At 38.7% G+C, this 18747-nt stretch overlaps 1 protein-coding gene across 2 annotated transcripts; it reads right to left on the bottom strand.

Moving 5' to 3' along the window:
* Positions 1 to 1911: 1911 nt before the first annotated feature.
* Positions 1912 to 18704, bottom strand: b4galnt1b (beta-1,4-N-acetyl-galactosaminyl transferase 1b). 2 transcript variants are annotated; one of them, XM_041980724.1, is made up of 12 exons: positions 18358 to 18704; positions 16846 to 16933; positions 12981 to 13204; positions 12699 to 12875; positions 12050 to 12156; positions 10391 to 10428; positions 10136 to 10316; positions 8799 to 8891; positions 8513 to 8700; positions 8298 to 8438; positions 7978 to 8215; positions 1912 to 3775 (listed from the first exon to the last, which is right to left on the bottom strand). In XM_041980724.1, exons 2-12 carry the CDS (start codon positions 16894 to 16896, stop codon positions 3558 to 3560), a joined length of 1656 nt encoding a protein of 551 aa, XP_041836658.1. In that variant the 5' UTR covers positions 16897 to 16933; positions 18358 to 18704; the 3' UTR covers positions 1912 to 3557. The 2 variants fall into 2 exon arrangements, with proteins under 2 accessions (XP_041836658.1, XP_041836659.1); XM_041980725.1 differs by having other exon boundaries at positions 16832 to 16933; positions 18358 to 18702.
* Positions 18705 to 18747: the final 43 nt, after the last annotated feature.

An 18747-nucleotide genomic window follows, 5' to 3' on the forward strand; every position in this document is an offset into this window, starting at 1 on the left:
TCTTTCTGCCCATGAGGCCTTTGTACAGTCTGTTTCCACTCTATAAATAAGCCCTGGAGCAAGAACCCCAGAGAACACTGTTCTCATCAGCTGTTACTTATATGACAGCAGGAGAGTTTTTACCTTGGACTGATATCATAAGTTGTAGAAAACCATAGTAATATTTCCAGGAATAAAACCACTGATTTATAATCTAATCACAAAGAAGGTAAAAGTTCAAAGATCTGTCTTTGAATTTCTTTAAGGCCAGATGTGTCTGAGGTGCCTGTTAGTGTTCACTATAACCTTCTTGTGATCTGCAGTGAATGTTAATAGCTGTCTTTGCTTCACCTGTCTTTATACATCAGATTGTCTGTTCTGGTGTTTGGTTTGAATATCATGAGAAAAAAAGTTTGTCTTTCCATTAATATAGAGAACCTGTTGGTGTGCAACCCCCTCTAGTGGAGAATTATTACTATCGCTCATGATTTTATTTAAAGAAGACAGATAAGCTGACATTGTAAAACATTAACAATGGCAGAACGATGGGAGAAGATGACAAAAAGAAGAAAGTAGGAAATACTTTTACAGTTTCCAAATGTTTTGAGTAAGAACCGTTCTGCTCTGATGTCATGCATGGTATTAATTCTCACTCCTGGCTGTTTTTCTACACCTCTAAAAAAACCATTGCAGCATCTCAAATCTCTTGTAACCAACAGAGCTTATTTCTAATCCACACTGTATGATTTATCATGTCCTGAAGGCTCATTGTTCAATTACACGATCAGAAAAAAGTATTAGAGGTCAGGCTCAAGCTCTGCATTGACATGCACACTAGGTGAGTGAAGGTGGTATTTGGGTAGTGGGTGGTTCTATGCCTTATAGGGCCCTCGGACCTGCACTCTGAGGGGTAGCGCCTAGAGGAGCCAGCGGTTGTCATCCCTGGCCCCCTGGGGCCGGATCCATGGCCACAAGATGCTCTGGCTGGGTCCTTCCTCTGGTCTTCCATCTTCTGGGTGGATTTATGGTCATACCTGTGGTGGGCTGGCTGGGATTGGTGTTCTAGGAGTGGTTTGAAATCTTTTTTTTTTCTTTGGGCTCCCATGGTCTGCGTCTGATCTTTGCAGGGGCCCGGATACGTTTGTATGATCAAACTCATTACTGATCACTAGTCATTCCTGATATTTTGCTCCCACATTCAGTAACCTGCATGCTGATACGGTCACCTTGTTGTCCTGTGGGTTTATTCACCAATAACTACAGTTATGTTTATGTTTTTCTAGGTGTTGCTGATTCTTGTTTTTTTTCCAGCTTGTCTGTTTTTATTCAGGTACTCCTGATGATTGGCAGTTTTGTTCTTTTTGCAGATGCCGTAGTTCCTGTTTCCTTACAGATGTAGCAGGTGGTTGTCTGGTTTTTCTGTTTTGGTCAGTAGCTAATATAATGTACTCCTACTGCTGCAAAAAGACTTCTTTTAACTAAAATAGAGCGTCTGAAAATTATTCAAATGGGGGTTTTATTTCTCTGTATTTTGACCCAGGAATGGATTTAAATCCAATAAATGATACCCAGAATTATGTTTTCCCTTTAACAATATGAAAAGGTTTTGTTATTGAAGCCCCTTAATCATGAACAACTGGCTTATTTGCATTTATTTCCAAAATTATTAAAATTTTTTACTTGCAAGTAGAACCATTAATTATAACCAAGACTGCTTAGTGTGAAGTACTTTCTGGTGTAAATACCAATTAAAATATTCTATTTTCTTATTTCATTTGTTCTCTGGTGAAGGTGTCAAATGCTTCAAACATGTTTTAAGTTGATGAAATATGTTATAGTGCTTCACACTTCAGTGAGGTGATCAAAGAACACAAAATTTGACATTAATGACACAACGACTCATTCTTCACCTCACCAACCCTTCCTCAGAAAAAATGAAACACATTTTTTTCACTGCCATTTTAATAATATTTTCAATTTAAAAAGGGCTCATAATTCTGTGATCAAACTATTCATGTTAGTGGTTTCTGGGCGGAGCAGGCAATATATTATATTTCTGTGTTAACACGACAAATGCCACCGCTAAAGAAAATTCAAATTTTCTAAACACTGTTTAAAATCTCAACATGAGTCAAACATAGGAAAGTGCAAACAATACACTGAAGTTTTTTGTGTCAACAGAGTTAAAAGAACATGTTCATGAACAACAAAAAAGAAAATAGTACTAATGTGAAAAAATAAAACTCCATAACAGACAGAAAGCATTTCACAAAATAGTTCTTAGATATTTCTCTCCTCCAAAAATAAACAAATAAAACCAAAAATCTTGTGGCACCTTGTTGCTAATAACTTGACAAATCAGAAAACAATGACTCAAGGGCGCCATCTGAAGGCCATGGTATAAAACAACAGCATTGTCACTTCAGGCATCACATCCTTGGACAGACTTACACTCATAGTATAAAAACAGGACCACGCTGCTCACCACGTCTCCTCTCCGTTGTCTCTCACAGTCTTCCACTAAAACTCTGACTACTCACACTAAGTTTCAAAATTCAATAAGATCATCAGCTTATTTGCTTTTCTCTCAGTGTTCTTGTTTTTTCTCTGATTATATTTTCTTATGGTTCATTCAAATTTTCGTGTAGGCAGCGTGTAAAGGATGCAGTTTCCTGTAACTCACCCACATGCACACACACAAACGTTCCTTTCTTTCAGATGCTTGTTGAAGAAGCTGGACAGTGACAGACAGCAGCAGGAAAAAACAAAGCTGCTTCCAGATCACGTTACAACACATGTGGCTCCTGATGGTTAGAATAAAAAGTTTCTCCTCCTCAGATGGGATTTATCACTCACATAACAAGAAGAGCTTTAGATAAGGAGGTAGAAAATCATAACAAAAATAAATTGAAACACCCAAAAGACAGCGGTCATACTTTTGGCAAGACCAGTTAGTCACAGAGCTCAAGTACCACACAAAATAGTCTATGAATATGTTCATTATGTGGCACTGGTAGGGAAGACACATTTGCCCTCAGTCTAAAGAACTGTCAGTCCATGGGAAGTGTCTTTATGTCCTCACCAACGTTTAGTCCTTGTTCTCCAGCCTTCAAATGCCGCTATTGGCTTTCCAAGCTAGAAAACATATTGTTCTACCCGTGGTACAGAGGATGACAGAGAAAAGACATAGATGCAACCTGTTGGGTTTTCCTTTGTGTTGGAATAACTTAACTATGGAAACCAGATCAGATATGACAATGCGCTATCCCTTTATAACCCTAAAATAGCATTTTACAGTCAGAGCTGATTTTCTGCTGTTGCCAATTCTGAAATAAGCTAAAACTTTAATCTTTCTCTTATCCTTTTTTTAATATATACTTAATTTTAGCTCACTGTGAAGCTCTGACAGATGAAACATGCTCAGACAGAAATCAGAAAAGCCATCAAAATCTTTTGAAGAAAAGGAAAATCAAAATGTTTGTAATAAATCTTATCTGACATGGTGAGGTGGAGGAGAACTTCTTTGGCAACTCAGGAAGGGGATGAGGGACATTTTTGGACGAAGAGGAGAGGGAGAACTAATTATGAGTCAAACACTGAAATCTGTTCTTAAAGAATAGGAGGCCATTTTTTGTGCGTGTGGCATCAGATGAGGCTGGTGGATACCGGAACTTAGCATAAGTCTTGTCACTCTCTGACTGGCTGACCCAGGGGAGTTTGATTTTGGTTGCATGATTGACAATGACATCATCACAGGAGCCCACGTGGAGAGATCCCAGGCCGTCAATGAAAAACTCTAAAAAAGTAGAGGGAAAAAATAATTCAATCAATTATATTCTATTTATTAATTAGCCCTCGTTGAAGGCTGACAGGAAAACACAAAGTTCTTTTCAGAGAAGTTGGAACACTATAATGTAAACAAAACAAGTGCACCAACTTAAAGTAGGACAAAACCAATTAAGTGCTGTCCAAATGCTGTGAGCCACCTTTTTATTTCTTTACACGGTGTTTTTCCAGAAACATGTAAAAAAAAAAAAAAGAAAATAAAAGGCACAGCGATCAACTGAAACATGTGTAAGCATAAATGGAAATATAGCATGTAAGGCAAAAATAGCTCTAATGAGCACACAAGCCAATATTTGTTATGGATATTGTTTATTCTTTAATACATCCTGAACCCTTTTTGACAAACTTTCTTGTAATTTTTTAAGCAGCTTCATTAAAAGGTTCTCCAGGCTTCTTGGAGGACTTTCCAAAGTTCTTCTTTGGTACCTGGTAGACACCTGGCATCAACCACATGTTTTTTTTTGTTTGTTTTTCTGTTTTAAATGCAACCTCTCCTCCCAGCTATTGTTACCTCCAAAAAGCCTACAGTACATGTTGCTGTTACATTGCAGTACCTGGATTTGATCCCTCTTTCCCTCCAAGAATTGTCCTTTTTTGAATGTTTTGCATTTAAATGCAAGTTTCTATTCCCCATGATAACACTGCTTATCTACCAGTCACCAAACCCAAACCCATCCTTTAATCCAAAGATGTATAACCTTTTTTTCTATTTTCTTTGCAGCTACTTCAAATATCTTAACACTTGAAGACCTGAACATTTATGTGGACACGTCCTCTAATGATCTTGCTGCAGAATATCTGCATGTATCGAACTGTTTTGATCTCAGACCATATCTGACATTACAACACACAACTGGGGACACAACTTTGATCTAGACACAACTGATTTTGCTTTTGCAAATAATCCATGCACGTATGATTTAGGTGTGTCAAACCACAAAGTCATCTCCATGAAGCTTCCATTTCCATCCCTCCACAAAAAGCCTAAATATCTTATCTGTTTGGGAAAAATCAACACTGACCCACACACCCTGTCAGTGGACCTCCAGTATCTCCATTTTTACACACTTCTTCAGTCAGTGAAATAGTGGATTTCTACAACAACAGTGGGCAGCATCTTGGCTGTCCATGCACCTGTTAAAGTTAGGACAGTCCATCCCCCCAGTTCTGTTCCCTGATTAACCAATGGGCTGTGGAGAATGAAGGCTTGGTCATGCTCTTGAGAGGTAGTACAAAGTTTCTAGATTCACTGTTCATAAAGTAGCCTATTTGGACCATCAAGGGGCCTATTCAAAGTCGCTACTTAAAGTTTATTTCCCTCAGTATATCTTCTGCCTGGTTCTTATGATCACATGTTTTACTTGCTTTAAAAACTGTGATGATCAGACCACGTTTCAAACAATGCTTCCTTAACCCTTAAGTCCCAGCAAGCTTCATGCCCATATTCAACCTTTCATTCTTCTCAATGGTCCTGTAAAAGGTAGTTCCTGCCCACCTTTAAGAACTATAATCTGTTAAAAAAAACTAATCTGGTTTCCATTCCTCCCACAGCACAGAAGCAGCGCTGATCAGAGTCACCAATGATCTGATAGACTGGCCAGGACATTCCCCTCTCATCAGTAGTCACCTACCTGGTTGTTATATTTGACACTGATCTAACCTTTGAGGCTCATATGAAACACCTCTGCAAGACTGCCTTTCACCACCTCAGAAAGATTTCAAAACCACGTCCCTTATCCTCACTAACCATCCACATCTTTGTCTCCTTCAGACTTGACTACTGTAATACACTTCTCATTTGAATTCCCAGCAAATTATCAAAGAGCTGCAGTACATTCAAAACAGTGCAGCTAGGATCCTGATGAGAGTGCAGTAATATGAGCACATTACCCCCCCCCCATCCTTCACTCACCAGCTCCCTGTCTCTGCTTGGACTGAATACAAGGTCTCACTCCTCACCTTCCAATGCATCCATGTCCTGACATGTACCTGACAGAACTTTTCAACCCATTTACCACAGCACAACCGTTCCACTCTTTAAATATTCTCCTCCCCACCAGGACTAGTAACTGTGTTTGTTAGTAACTGCAGGTCAGTGCAGTGTTCCACCACAGCTTTTCTTTGACAGGGATTTAGAAGTTTGTAGAGTGGAAAGAGCATCAGAAAGCATCTGTGCTGCCCTGAGCGTCTGTGTTGTTCTGCGTGAAATGTAATCCATGGTGCTGAACATTTCTCTCATATGCCTTAAGGTTCTTTGATTACCTTATCACAGCCTCAGTCTGTCTAATAATTATAAAGTATGATTACTGGTTGTGCTTATCAGACTGACTTTGCTCTATCTTCTATTTTTTGTTTAATCTGTCGGGTCACAGCTGAGATCAGGTGGATCTAATTTTAAGTGTTGGCATTAGTGTTTTACTTTTTAGTAGCAGAGGAAAATATTTCTTTTTGATGGTATTCTATGCCTAATTTGCTTTGATATGGGTCAAATATTGAATAATTAAACTGGAATTGTTTCTCTTCTAAGTTCAAAGTTCATTTGATAGATAGGGTCCGGGTCTGAAAACTCACTAAAAATAGTTCCAAAGTAGTTCAATTGGCAACACTGATTTATCTGAGCTCTGTTTTTCTGTTTTTCAAGGGAAGGTCTTCCAGTGTCAATAAGATAACACCAAACCACATTCTGCATGTCCACAAAAGCCTCTATTTCACTAGTACCTACTTGTTTCTACTCAGTTTAACTCAATTCAATTTGGGCCATTGTGCCATGTTGCACCAGTGTCAAGTCCACACTGTTCAGCCAGGCGCCATAGCGATCAATCTCCGGATTGCTGATCGTCCACACCTGTTCCAGCCAGTCACTCGCCGACTCCTAACCAGCCGCACCTGTATTCAATCACCTCACCCGGTTACAAATACTCCAGCTCCAAACGCACTCAAAATAAAGTCTGTTATATCCTTCTCCTGTCTCCTAGGGGTCCATACGTAACACATTACATCTGGGTACCACCTCAGTGTGGGTAGGGTTGTCACAGAAAGGCGGCCTGGAAATCCTTGTGATATTATTTATATGCAACGCAAACATGAGACATCATGTGACCGTATAGCAACTGCTCAGCCTATGACTTTTTTTGCCAGATTTACAGCAAAAGACGAGAGCTGGAGAAGACTACAGGTCACAAGACAAAACACTTGGGAAAGTACAGGCCAGCTGGGTGTGTTTCTTGTGAAGGAGTCACTGTTATGACTCATCCAGTGATGTTACCACATGATCAGAGGCCTGCAGTCACTTTTTAGGCTCAACTAAACTCACTTGGAACCCCTGCTGAGTGGGTGCTAAAAAAGGTACCTTGTACCAGGTGCTATTACCCAATAGAAAACCCTAAAAACTGAGTTGAGTTGATTTTAGGCTATTTGAGTGACTAGGTACTAGTGGAAAAGAGCCATAAGTCTACATAAAAACATGGATCCAAGTACTAAATTGTCCTGCCTGCACTCCAGACTTGTCACCCACTGAAAATATTTGGTGCATAATGAACATAAAAATGTCCAAGAATGCTCCAAACTGCTCAGTAGTTAATAAAAAAAAAACACACAAACACACACAAAAACCAACCAAACAATACAACAAAAAACCTATACTATTTAAAAGTGAAAAACATTTTACTTTTAAAACAACAGCAACCAGATGCCTCAGTTTTCAACAGATGCGTCGCTGTTTTTAACATGAACCTGTCTTCTTGCTACAGGATGGCAGGTCCTTACATTGTGCACTTATTTATATTTTATACTGTATTTAACTTTTCTCAAAACTGGTTTATAAAAGTAGGAAATCAGATATAAATTAAAATGAGGTGAATTAAATAAATGTATTAATTATAGCTCTGACTCTGATCTAGGCATGCATTGAAAAGAAAATTTCACACTTTAATTAGTGAGAAAATCGGGAGATTGAATCTTAATATCCTAAATCAAGATGTGTGTCTTAGAAAGTCTGGCCCACTTTGCTGTTAGTTCAGTCCTTCAATCTGATACTTTCAACTAGAAAAATCTTTATTATAAAATGAGCCATTTATCTCTCTTTGTTTATTGAATGTGCTACTTGAACTGCCAGTGGTTTTGATATGAAAACAATATTTATCCTGCACTCACCCAGATGAGCTACCCTAGTCAGACGTGGGTCAAAGCCGACCTGCTGGACTTTGTCGGTGCGAGCCAGGAAGAAGTTAATGACTCCATCAGTTACAACGCAGTTGGGGAAACCTTGGATGACATGATGAAACCCTCTCCTCATGTGTAAACAGTCACCATCCTCCTCTCCTGGCTCAATGGAGATGGTCTGTCTGTAGGTGGCAGTGTACCCTGTAGCTTCCCGCACTGCACCGCCCACCTGCACACACAAATAATCACACTCACATCTCACAAGTAACACCCTTACTGCACATTCAGATAATTATTAATCAGATCCTCACCAGGTCCAGAGTGGTCCTTTCTAAAATGTCCACAAGCTTTTCTAGCTTGGTGTTGGCCGTGAAGATGAAGTCATCGTCCACCCAGAGCATGTACTTTGTGGTCACCTGGGACACGGCCAGGTTTCGTCCAGCAAACCAGCCCTACCAAAGAAGACACTGAGATTAAGATTCAGGGGTTATTTGCAGGTACAGCAGAGAGATGTGAACTTCTCTACCTTTCCGAAGGGCATAATGTAGTGTTCGATGTGAGGCCCAGATATCGTTTTGGGATTTTCACTGTCATCAGCTATTACGATAGTGACAGTAGGATAGTATCTTCTGATGCTGTCAATAAGATTTTGAAGCTTTTCATAACGTAGGAAGGTCTTTGTAGCTACAGTCACGAGAGCGCTTACGTTGTATTCTGCAGACAACAGATGGGGGAAGGGCTTTTTATCAGGCATTCCTATTTCAACAACAGCTGATATTTGTAATGTTTAACTTAATGACATGAGGCTGTACCTCCTTGAGATCCAGTGTTGTAAAGTTTTGGCGTAACACCGTGACGGATCTTGATGCTGAAGATGGCTTGATGCCCCTCTGTCTCAAACTGCACTAAAAGACACAAGAATAAAGACACCCAGTATAAATAAACATGCTACAATTATAATACAGTAGGATAATAATAAAGTTCTGTTTACATGTTTTGTGAGTATGAAGTGGACATGCATGACAATGAGGTACAGATGGTTATTTGTCTGCCTTTAAATTTGATCCCTGTTCTTAATAAAGCAGAACAAATAAGGTCTATTATTGGGCGGAATCCAGTATGGCTTCTCAGCTCTACTACAATGATAAAAGATATCTACATGTTACGAGTCTATCATACAACAGACGGTTCAGCACATTCAATAGCCTTTAAAACCACCTTTAGCAGCAATATCTGTTTTCGGTAAAACATTATCTGTTTCCCATATTCTGGTGATAGTCTCACATTTCAGCCTAGAACAGTTTGGTATACAAAGGAGTTTTGGGTAAACTGAAATACTGTAAAGTGTACAGATCCTGTGGCAGCAAAACAAGCCCAATCATCATTCCTCCACCACCATGCTTGACAGTTGGAATGAGGTATTTGTATTGATATGCTATGTTTGGTTTTTATTAAACATGGTGCTGTTCATTATGGTAAAACTTTGGTTTCATATGTACATGGGACATTGTTCCAAATGTCTTGATTTGTTCAGATGCAACTTTACCTACCCATGCTTCCATGCTCTTTTTAGACAGAAGAAGCTTTTTTCTGGTCAACCCTTCCAAACAAGCCATACTTATTTAACCTTTTTCTAATTGCATGCTTGAACTTTGACATTGTACATGCTAACTGAGGCCTGTATAGCAGCTGAGGAACAAATACGTTTTTAACCACATACTATCGATGTTATGCAGTGTCCATCACTGTGCCTCATATGCATTCTAATTTTTCATTAATAACCTCTGCGCCAAGTCTGAAGTACTTGCCAGTCTGTGTTTAAGAGCTTGATTGTGCATGTACCATGCTGTCAGTAGCATATCTTTTGTTATGTTTTAAGATGGTCAATACAACTAATGTTATACCTCCCGATTACCACTTCAAATGTATTTTCATTTTACTTGGTCACCGATGTTTTCAATCCATCATTAAAGCATTGCTATAAAATGTAGTCATGGATTACAGAAGGCCTAGAACCCGATTCTACTTAAGAAAATACATTGAAAACAAGTAGGATGTTGTAGGACATTCTTTTCAACAATTTTATAGATTCTTTTAAAGTTTGGTTAAGTTCATTGAGAGCAGATGGTAGTTGAGTTGGAGGTCTTACCTGTATCTGCAGTGCTGGGATGAAACAATGTGTTTGTGTAGGTGACAAACTGCAGCTGACGGTTTAGGTTCGGCAGCAGGCTGCTACACAGAGTGAGATGCATTTCACCATCACCTTTGATTTTCACCCCATCCACTTCTGCTGCCACGTTTAGGGTTCCAAGCGTGGCAGTGATGTTTATCTGAAAAAGTGGACGAAGTGAAAAGAGTGAACACATCTAAATTTTTAACAGAAAAGACTAACTGAAATACTCACTGAGTAGTGGTCTCTGGGAACGTCATGTAAGGCCAAGCCTGGAAATGATAATAAAGATTTGATAAGACATCATGGATTTGAAACTGCCTGCAGCACAAACTTTATTAAAAACCTTCAGTTTACAGCAGAGATGTTCCCAGTTTATTCTGAAATGTAACTGGAGTATTATTGCATTAAAGTAATATATTGTAAAACATTTTAGTGAGTAAATAAATGTATTATTCCTGACAAACACATGATTCATGACAAATTTCTTATTTAGATTCCTCTCACAACATGTCCTCTCCCACTACATCCATAAATGTCCTCTTTAACCTTCCTGTTGTGTTCCTGCCTGGGAGCTTCATCTTCAACATCCAGAACCAACATCTCTCCTCTACAAACCCACCCAGTGTCTTCTCTTTCTCATTTTGTCCTACGTTCAGTGGTAGAGTGGGCCATCCAGTGATTGTTGGTGGTCTGATTCTTGCTCCCCCATATACAAGAAGGGCAAGACCTTCATCCTCCTTCCTACCAGTGTTGGGATTGCTGGTGTATGTGCATGAATGTTCAGTCAGTGGGTGTTGGAGAGGCTGTTGGCTGCGTTTCTGTCAGTCTGCCCCAGGGCAGCTGTGGCTACACATGTAGCTGATCATCACACATGAATGTGGAGTGAAAGAATAATGGATTCAGTGTAAAGTGCTATATAAATCTAATACATTTTTATTTTATTTTTTTCCTATTTCTACTCTCATTACTACCACTCTTGTTCCTAACTCAGCCTAATTTAATTAGTCTTTTCTCTGGCACAGTCTGAAACCCAAATAGCATAGCTGGTCTAAATAACCATCACTCTTTTCTGTTACAAATGACTCCTGCCACTTCACCATTTAATATGTTGAAATATGTAACTACAACTTGCAAATCTCCACCCATCCATTTTCTAAACCTACTTAATTTTATTTTTTGGGTCATGGGGACTGGCAGCCTTTCTTAGCTGCCATCAGGTAAGACACAGGATACATAATGTTCAGGTCACCAGATGACAACACAGAAATATACAACCACACATGTGTATGCACACTGATAAGGTTGATTCAGAATAACCATGTGGGTTTAGGGAGCAGCGGCAGGTGAGACGGACTGAAACAACTGCACCTCATCAGTATCACTGTCTGTTTTTGTCTACATCAACATACCATCAGAGATATGGCCTTTTGAACTGAGCACTGATAACAAACCAGATGAACCTCTCATCAGTCCAGAGGAAATGGCACAAATTCAAGATGAGCTCATTTTTATTTTTAAATAAAATATTGATATTTTCTTTGTTGTGGAATAAAATATCTAATGATATTTGTAAAAAGATAGTTTTCGCTTACTTTTTTTTTTTAATATTTTGAACCCAAGTTATATTTTTAACGAATTCTTTAAATCTTCATGACATTATTTATTTTTGGTGATGGTTTTGTTTTTACTAACATCCATCACAGATTATAGTGATACTTCCAAAAACTAACAGAGATGAATATATTGTAAAAGAATCAGATCATATATTTTTTGCCATCATGTTAAATTCCTAACAGTGACATCACCAACTTTAACAGCAGAATAGCATTTTCATCTAAATATAGATCCATAGTTGTGATCATAAATCCTGTTGCTTATCTGCTGTCATACCTGGGATGATGATTGTTTTTAGAGGCCGGACCTCTAGACCCTGTGTCGGGTACTGTAAGGGATTGTTGGCCTCTGCAATGATGAGTACATCTGCAGGTGTCTTTGACCTGAAGAGAAACATTTGCATTTGGTACACACAGTATATATTCAAAAACATCCTTAAGAACCCAATAAATGGTCAAATATACTTATTTTCTCTACCGGGATGTATTGTTCTTTGAAAACACAAATGGAAAAACAACAACAAAAAACACTAACTGAAACTATGAGGTAAAGAATTTAGTATCACCTATCAATAGAATAAATTATCATCATTTTGTCTGAAAAACAAAAAACAAACCAGAAAAGCAAGCAGAAATAAGAGTATTAATTCATACAATGTGCTTTTCGTATGAATAAAGTCTGCAGAAAAGGCTTTATACAAGTTGTCTGTTTAATGACATTACTGCTGTTTTTCCTGAAAACTATGTAGTAAAGCACCAATTTTTCAAAAAGATGTGAATGCATAGGTAACAGAAATATGCGGTACACTGAAGCTGATTTATGTAAGTGTTGTCAATCTGTCTTTATTGAATAAAAACATCCTGTTTTGATGATATTTGGCCACAGAAAGTAGAAGGTGATCTCTCACTTGCATAGTGCTGCTTACCTCCTCTGAAAACTCTTGTACTCTTTGGCCCGTCTTGTCTTCATTTCCTCCAGCTCAGAGGAATCAAAGGCAGTGTGCAACGGCTGAGCTGACACCCGTGGGAATAAGAGCTGGGAGAAGGGCAGGTTTACTCCTCCACTTTCACCCTCACAGACGCAACCATTACGTGCCAACAAGCTGGACAGATTATCAGACACATGTAATCAGGTCACAGTTCACATATGTTTTTATGAGATGTAACTAAAATAGCTCATTTCAGATTGTGAAAAAAGCAACCCCTACCTTGCTACACTTTCCCTCACATGAAAAGGGATATTGCTTAACTGGTGGTCTGGTTCTGGGAGCCTCTCTTCTAGATGCCTTTCTACAATTGGCCCTGGTCGCTGCCACACATCCACAGTGGTGTAAGCCCGAGTGGGCCATGAATGGAGGAGAGCCAACACAAGCACCACAGACACCAGGATGCCAAGCAATACTGTCTTTCTCAGAGACCGCATCCTAAAAACCTGATGGAGAAATATCTGTTAATTGACTTACACATTACTTTAAAAGTGCTATCACTTATCTACAAATATAAGTAAGGGATAATACCCGACGAGGTGGCCATTATCATAAATTAATGGACGACGCCGCTGCGAAGTCCATTAATTTATGATAATGAGTCCATTAATATTATAATAATGGCCACCTCAGAGGGCATTATCCCGCTTATACCATGGTCCATTAAGAAAGAAAAAAATATTAAATAAATTATTAATGCGTTAATGTTGTTTTTTACCGGTAAAATTGTAAGTTTTTCACAAGAAGCGGCTAAGTGGACTATTTCGTTGTGACGCATTGCCAAGGTAACAGGCTCTGACACAGAACCTGCAGCTCGGTGGGCTGTTATGTTACACAAACATTTCAGAGGACGGGTGCAGCTCCTACAGGTTGTGTGTGTCCAGAGGATGATGCAACATGTTATTTCAAACAGTCAAAGTCCACAGATAGTTTCCTACATTGTTAAATAAGTCTGCAGGCTGCTTTACCAGCCATGCCTCGTCACAGATGTGATCTGGCGTGTCTCCAGGGGCGAGTTTTAACTGGCTCTGACACAGAACCTGCAGATCGGTAGGCCGCAGCTGTTGTATTAGACCAGATCAGTGAAGAGAAGGGAGATGATTGCTTAACGTTATGTTATGTGACACAAAGTGTCGTTTCAGATGGCGGGTGCAGCTCTTACAGCTTGTGTGTGTCCAGAGGATGATGCGACATGTTATTTCAAACAGTCAAAGTCCACAGATAGTTTCCTACATCGTTCAATGAGCCTGCAGGCTGCTCTGATCTGGCGTCTGCTGCCTGGCATCTGAGTTTCTATTGCCACGGTTTCCAACTACCGTTTAGTCAGCGCAATAATTTACAACAAGTCTATTTGACCAGAACTTCTTTCATAGGTGTCCATTATCACTTTTTTAATGGACACCTTCCAGCCAATCAGAATCGAGTATTCACTCAGACCATGGTATAACAACAAATATAACATGCTCAAATTCAGAGACTCTTTGTGTAAACGTATAAAAGCTCAACCTTAACCCTTGACCGCCTGACCCAAGATGTACAAGGCAGAAAATGGTCCCCCCCAACCCCCGATCTAAAGTCTTTATTTGGATTTTTAATAAAATGTAAAGAATAATAATTTATTTCAATTGTTTATTGCACTTAATATGTCAGAATTATTGCAGTGCAAATGGTATTCACCATGGAGCAGAAGACAAGTAATAAAAGTTTTTACCATAGTGATTTAATAGGGATCAGAAGCAGTATATATTAGACATTCAAGGGTTAAGATCATCTGAATCAAATGTGAGACTACTGGTATGAATTTCCTGTCATTACCGCCCAACTGCAGCTTGGAGAAACTTCAAGCAAAGAAAGAACCAGAGGGGGGGAAAAAAAACTCTTCAAACCACATTTTAACTCTTTATATAACGTATACAAGGAAAGCGCTAAAAAAAAAAAAAGAAAAACAACAATAAACCAAACCAAAACAGTGGAGCTGTTTCCTATAAACAGACATGCTGCGGTAGAGACAATAAATCATCTTCCACACAGCTTAAGAGATGTGGAAGAAATTAATATTCTGTAGTTACATTCATAGAAGTTGCTTGAGTGAGTAAGTAGGCAGAGCTTTATGCTTTTTCAAACAGTCTCTAGATAGTTTCACCATGATAACTGTGCTCTGTATCTTGTTAAATATTTTGGCTATTAAAATGTGGTCTGAAAGACAACAAACAGCCTGCAGTTTGGTTTCTGACCCTTTGTTCCATAGCCATGCTTATTCATTTTAAACCCCCACAGCTTATTAGTTTTAAACAGACTGTCTCAATGAAGCAGCACAAAACACAGAGCCTGTTGGCCTGACAAAGTGCAGCTCAATGATTAATTTTCAGCATTTAATGGTTAATACAGAGAAGTTTTATGGGCAGAACGTGTTTTTTTCTGTCCCATTTCTCATTTATTTTCCCTGTGTTTTATCTCTCTCATGCAAACAGAAGCAGCTCTTTCTCTATAGTTAAAACTTGCAAGTACACAATATGTTCTTTCTCCTCCCACTGTGATGGAAAAAAAGTCCTCTAGATCTGTTTGCATGCCTGTTAGTAATCCTGAATTACTCATACTGTTGGGACATAACCCTTCTTTTGCAGAGACATTATGGTGCCTTGCTTTCTGTTACAGACAAAAAGTAAGACTGTATCATACAAATTATCTGCAGATAACATGATGATCACTGGTTGAGATTCTCCAAGAGCCCTTCTATGTTGCTATAACAATGAGCTGGTAGGCCTACTAGCTCCTGTCTAAACTTCATCCTGTTGGAAATGTTGCACTGGTTTGTTGTTTCATTATTAAACCTCACATAAACCCAAACACAGAACTACAAATGGATTTGCTAACCATTTATATACACTAGGGGGGTTCCTGGTACAACCTAGGTAAAATAAAATAATTAGTAAATTATTTGTGTTGTATTAAACTGACAGGTGGATATTTTAATACCTGGTTGCTTGGCTATAACAGTCTGTCCACATATTTTACTTATATAAGTTTGGTAAAGCTGAATTTATTTAATTGAAAATACAGATTTCCGCATTTTATTTTCCGTTTTATTTGTAGCATGTATATTTATATAGCTGAAATGCAACACCTTCTTGACCTCCTGAACTATAGATCCAAGTTTAGTTAAGCTATGTATATTTTATTTTACATACAAAGCACTTTATTTTCAATCTTACCAGTTGCTTGTTTATTTTCATACCTGAAATACATCACCTGCTAAACTTCTAAGTCAAAAACATGTGTCACTGTGTGGAAATTATTCTTTTGTTTCATTGTTTAAAATCTCACTAAAATTTGTATTAGGTTAAGCGTCACTGACTTGTCTCATTTGATTATTAAATTATATGTTTCAAGAAATTAAAAGGTGTACAGGGATGATCACAAACAAATATTTACATTTGTCTTCACACTGTTATGAAATTTCTTGTTTTACATCATGAAATATTTGGTGGGTCCTGTTGAACCAAACATGGCTCTACAAGTGGGCTGAAAAAGTATGGGAACCCTTGATAAGGTTGGACAGTGTCTTATCTTTTTAAGCTGAGTCAACTTTTTCATTTTCTATTAAATTTATTATAGTGATCTGGCATATAGAAAAAATTAACAGAAAAATCAAAGCTAGGTTGTTCAGCTCATCAGGAATCCTGTTGTGTTGTTGTACTGAACCTTTTGGTGAGTGGGGAAGTGAAAAGCACTGAACTGGTGGCTTTTAGTTTTGTGTTCATGGCTGTTAAATATAAATTTGATTTGAATTTGAAATGACTTTTGATGATTACTTACCCATATGTGGGTGCATGGATTTGTGGTTGTGCACACGTAGGTGTGAGCATATGTGTGCGGTATGAGTAAGGGTGGCCTGAATGAGTGAATGTCTCCCGGTCTGACTTTTTGTCCAAGTCCGGCCCTGAATGTGTTGGAAAACTAATGCATTTTACACACAGAGAGAAGCTGATTGTCTTGCTGAATCAATACTGACGCTATCAGACAATCAGACTCCTTTTAATCATCAGCTTTATCTGCATATAAAGGAAATGTACCTCACTGGCTTTACCCAGTTAGTGAAAGAGGAACCTCTGTTGGAACCTGCATCTCCAGAAACCATGCAGACAGTCACACCACTGAGTCAACACTTCCCCCATCTGAAAACAAGAAGGCAAAAAAAGCCAGAGAGGTCACATAAATAGACTATAATAGCTAATTACAATGTAAAGAAATATTCATTGCTTGAAACAAATTGGTCTAAATAACTGCACCAGCATTATGTGAAAACAGAGTTGCATACCCATATGGTGCTCAATTAGCTGCTTGCATTATCCTATATCTCAGGGGAAATCCTGTATGTTGTGGAGAATACCAATTTAGGTTTACAGTAGCAAGCTGAGATGGGGAAGAAAAACCAGTAAAGCACAAGGATGGATACGGTCAACCAATCATCTGGGCTCTTGTGTTTGAGTGTCTGTCATATAAACATAGCTGCAAATCTCTAATGTATTTTGGGACGTATGAATACATTTTAAATTCACCATTAGATGTTTAAGTACAATGCTTGTCCACTAGCAGAGGATTCATCTCTGTATTTCACACTCTCTGAGCTTTCTATTATTCAGCTTTGTTCACAATACACTAATAATCTTGACTCTATAACAAATAAGCAACGTTTTTTTAACCAATTTAAAAATAAATAAAACACAATTAAATTACCTTTTATGAAACATCATGAGCATATGTCCAAAATTATCACTTTTGATAGGGTATTTTTTTTCTCAGTCTACTCAACTCAGTGATACACAAACTAAATCTGTATAATATGAACAACAGAATAACAGAAAATGAAGAAATTCTGCAATAGAGCAATTTCAGTTTATCTAATAGAAACAAATATAAAAAATACAGGGATGAAACACATATTAGATATCGTTTATAATTTCCTTCTTGCTAATCAAACCTCTCCACCCACCCAGTGGTTTTAGCTACTGCTAAACCCATGAAAGTCAAGTTTTAATCTTGAATAATAGTCTAATTAAGAGATTTACTTAATCCCCACACATAACCACAGAGGTAACCGAAAATCTGAGACAATCAGAACAAAACAAGACAGCGACTGTTAAAAAAATTACAAATAATAACATCAGAAAACGAGTTATGAAGAGTCCCGTAGACTGTAGATACCACTCCCTGGGTCCCTCCCAAAGTCCGTTTAAGAGAATTGCTCGATCACGGGGGTCCATTCAAATTTTGGACCATCAACCTACGTCTGCCCCACAGCCTCCGCACTGTCCATCATTCTCTAGTAAAATCTGATAATAAAACAATCCCCTGTCCAGCAATCTCAAGCAGTGGGCAGAAATTCCAGGCTGCACGTAGGCCTATCTTATCGTGCATCACACTATAAGATAAAACATGCATTCAGAAGCTTGATTGTGTTTCGGTTGAACGCCTTATGGAATTAAACATGCCCCCCCCCCCCCCCCCCCCCCCCCCCCCCCCCCCACCAAATAATGTCTTGAATTATTGTTTTTTTTTTTTTAATAAATCAAGAATTTCGTCTCCAAAAATAGCTTACCTCTCTTCCCTTCTCGCATTTTTCTTCAGCAATGAAACAGTCCAATGTGCATCCAGAGCTGGAAATCCTGACAAATGCCGTGCTGAGGACCGGGCCTTTTTTGTTGGTTTATTTATTTATTTCTATTATCAGCAGCTTATTACAGAACATCTCGTGAACATGCAGTCCACCTCAGCTGAGACGCGTGTTGTGAGCAGTCGCCACCCTCATGCACGAAACTCCACCCTTTTAATGAATATGCTCCTCAGATTAGATGTAGAAAACAAAGGCCGTACATGAGAAAAACCCGGCTACCGCACATAACACTGCACGCCGTGGACGGATGCCCCCCACCCTGCAGCAACAGCGGCTGCAGCGAAGCAGCGCACCCACAGCAGGGGCTGCTACTTG

Source organism: Melanotaenia boesemani, chromosome 3 (assembly GCF_017639745.1).
Source record: "Melanotaenia boesemani isolate fMelBoe1 chromosome 3, fMelBoe1.pri, whole genome shotgun sequence".
Classification (NCBI taxonomy): domain Eukaryota; kingdom Metazoa; phylum Chordata; class Actinopteri; order Atheriniformes; family Melanotaeniidae; genus Melanotaenia; species Melanotaenia boesemani.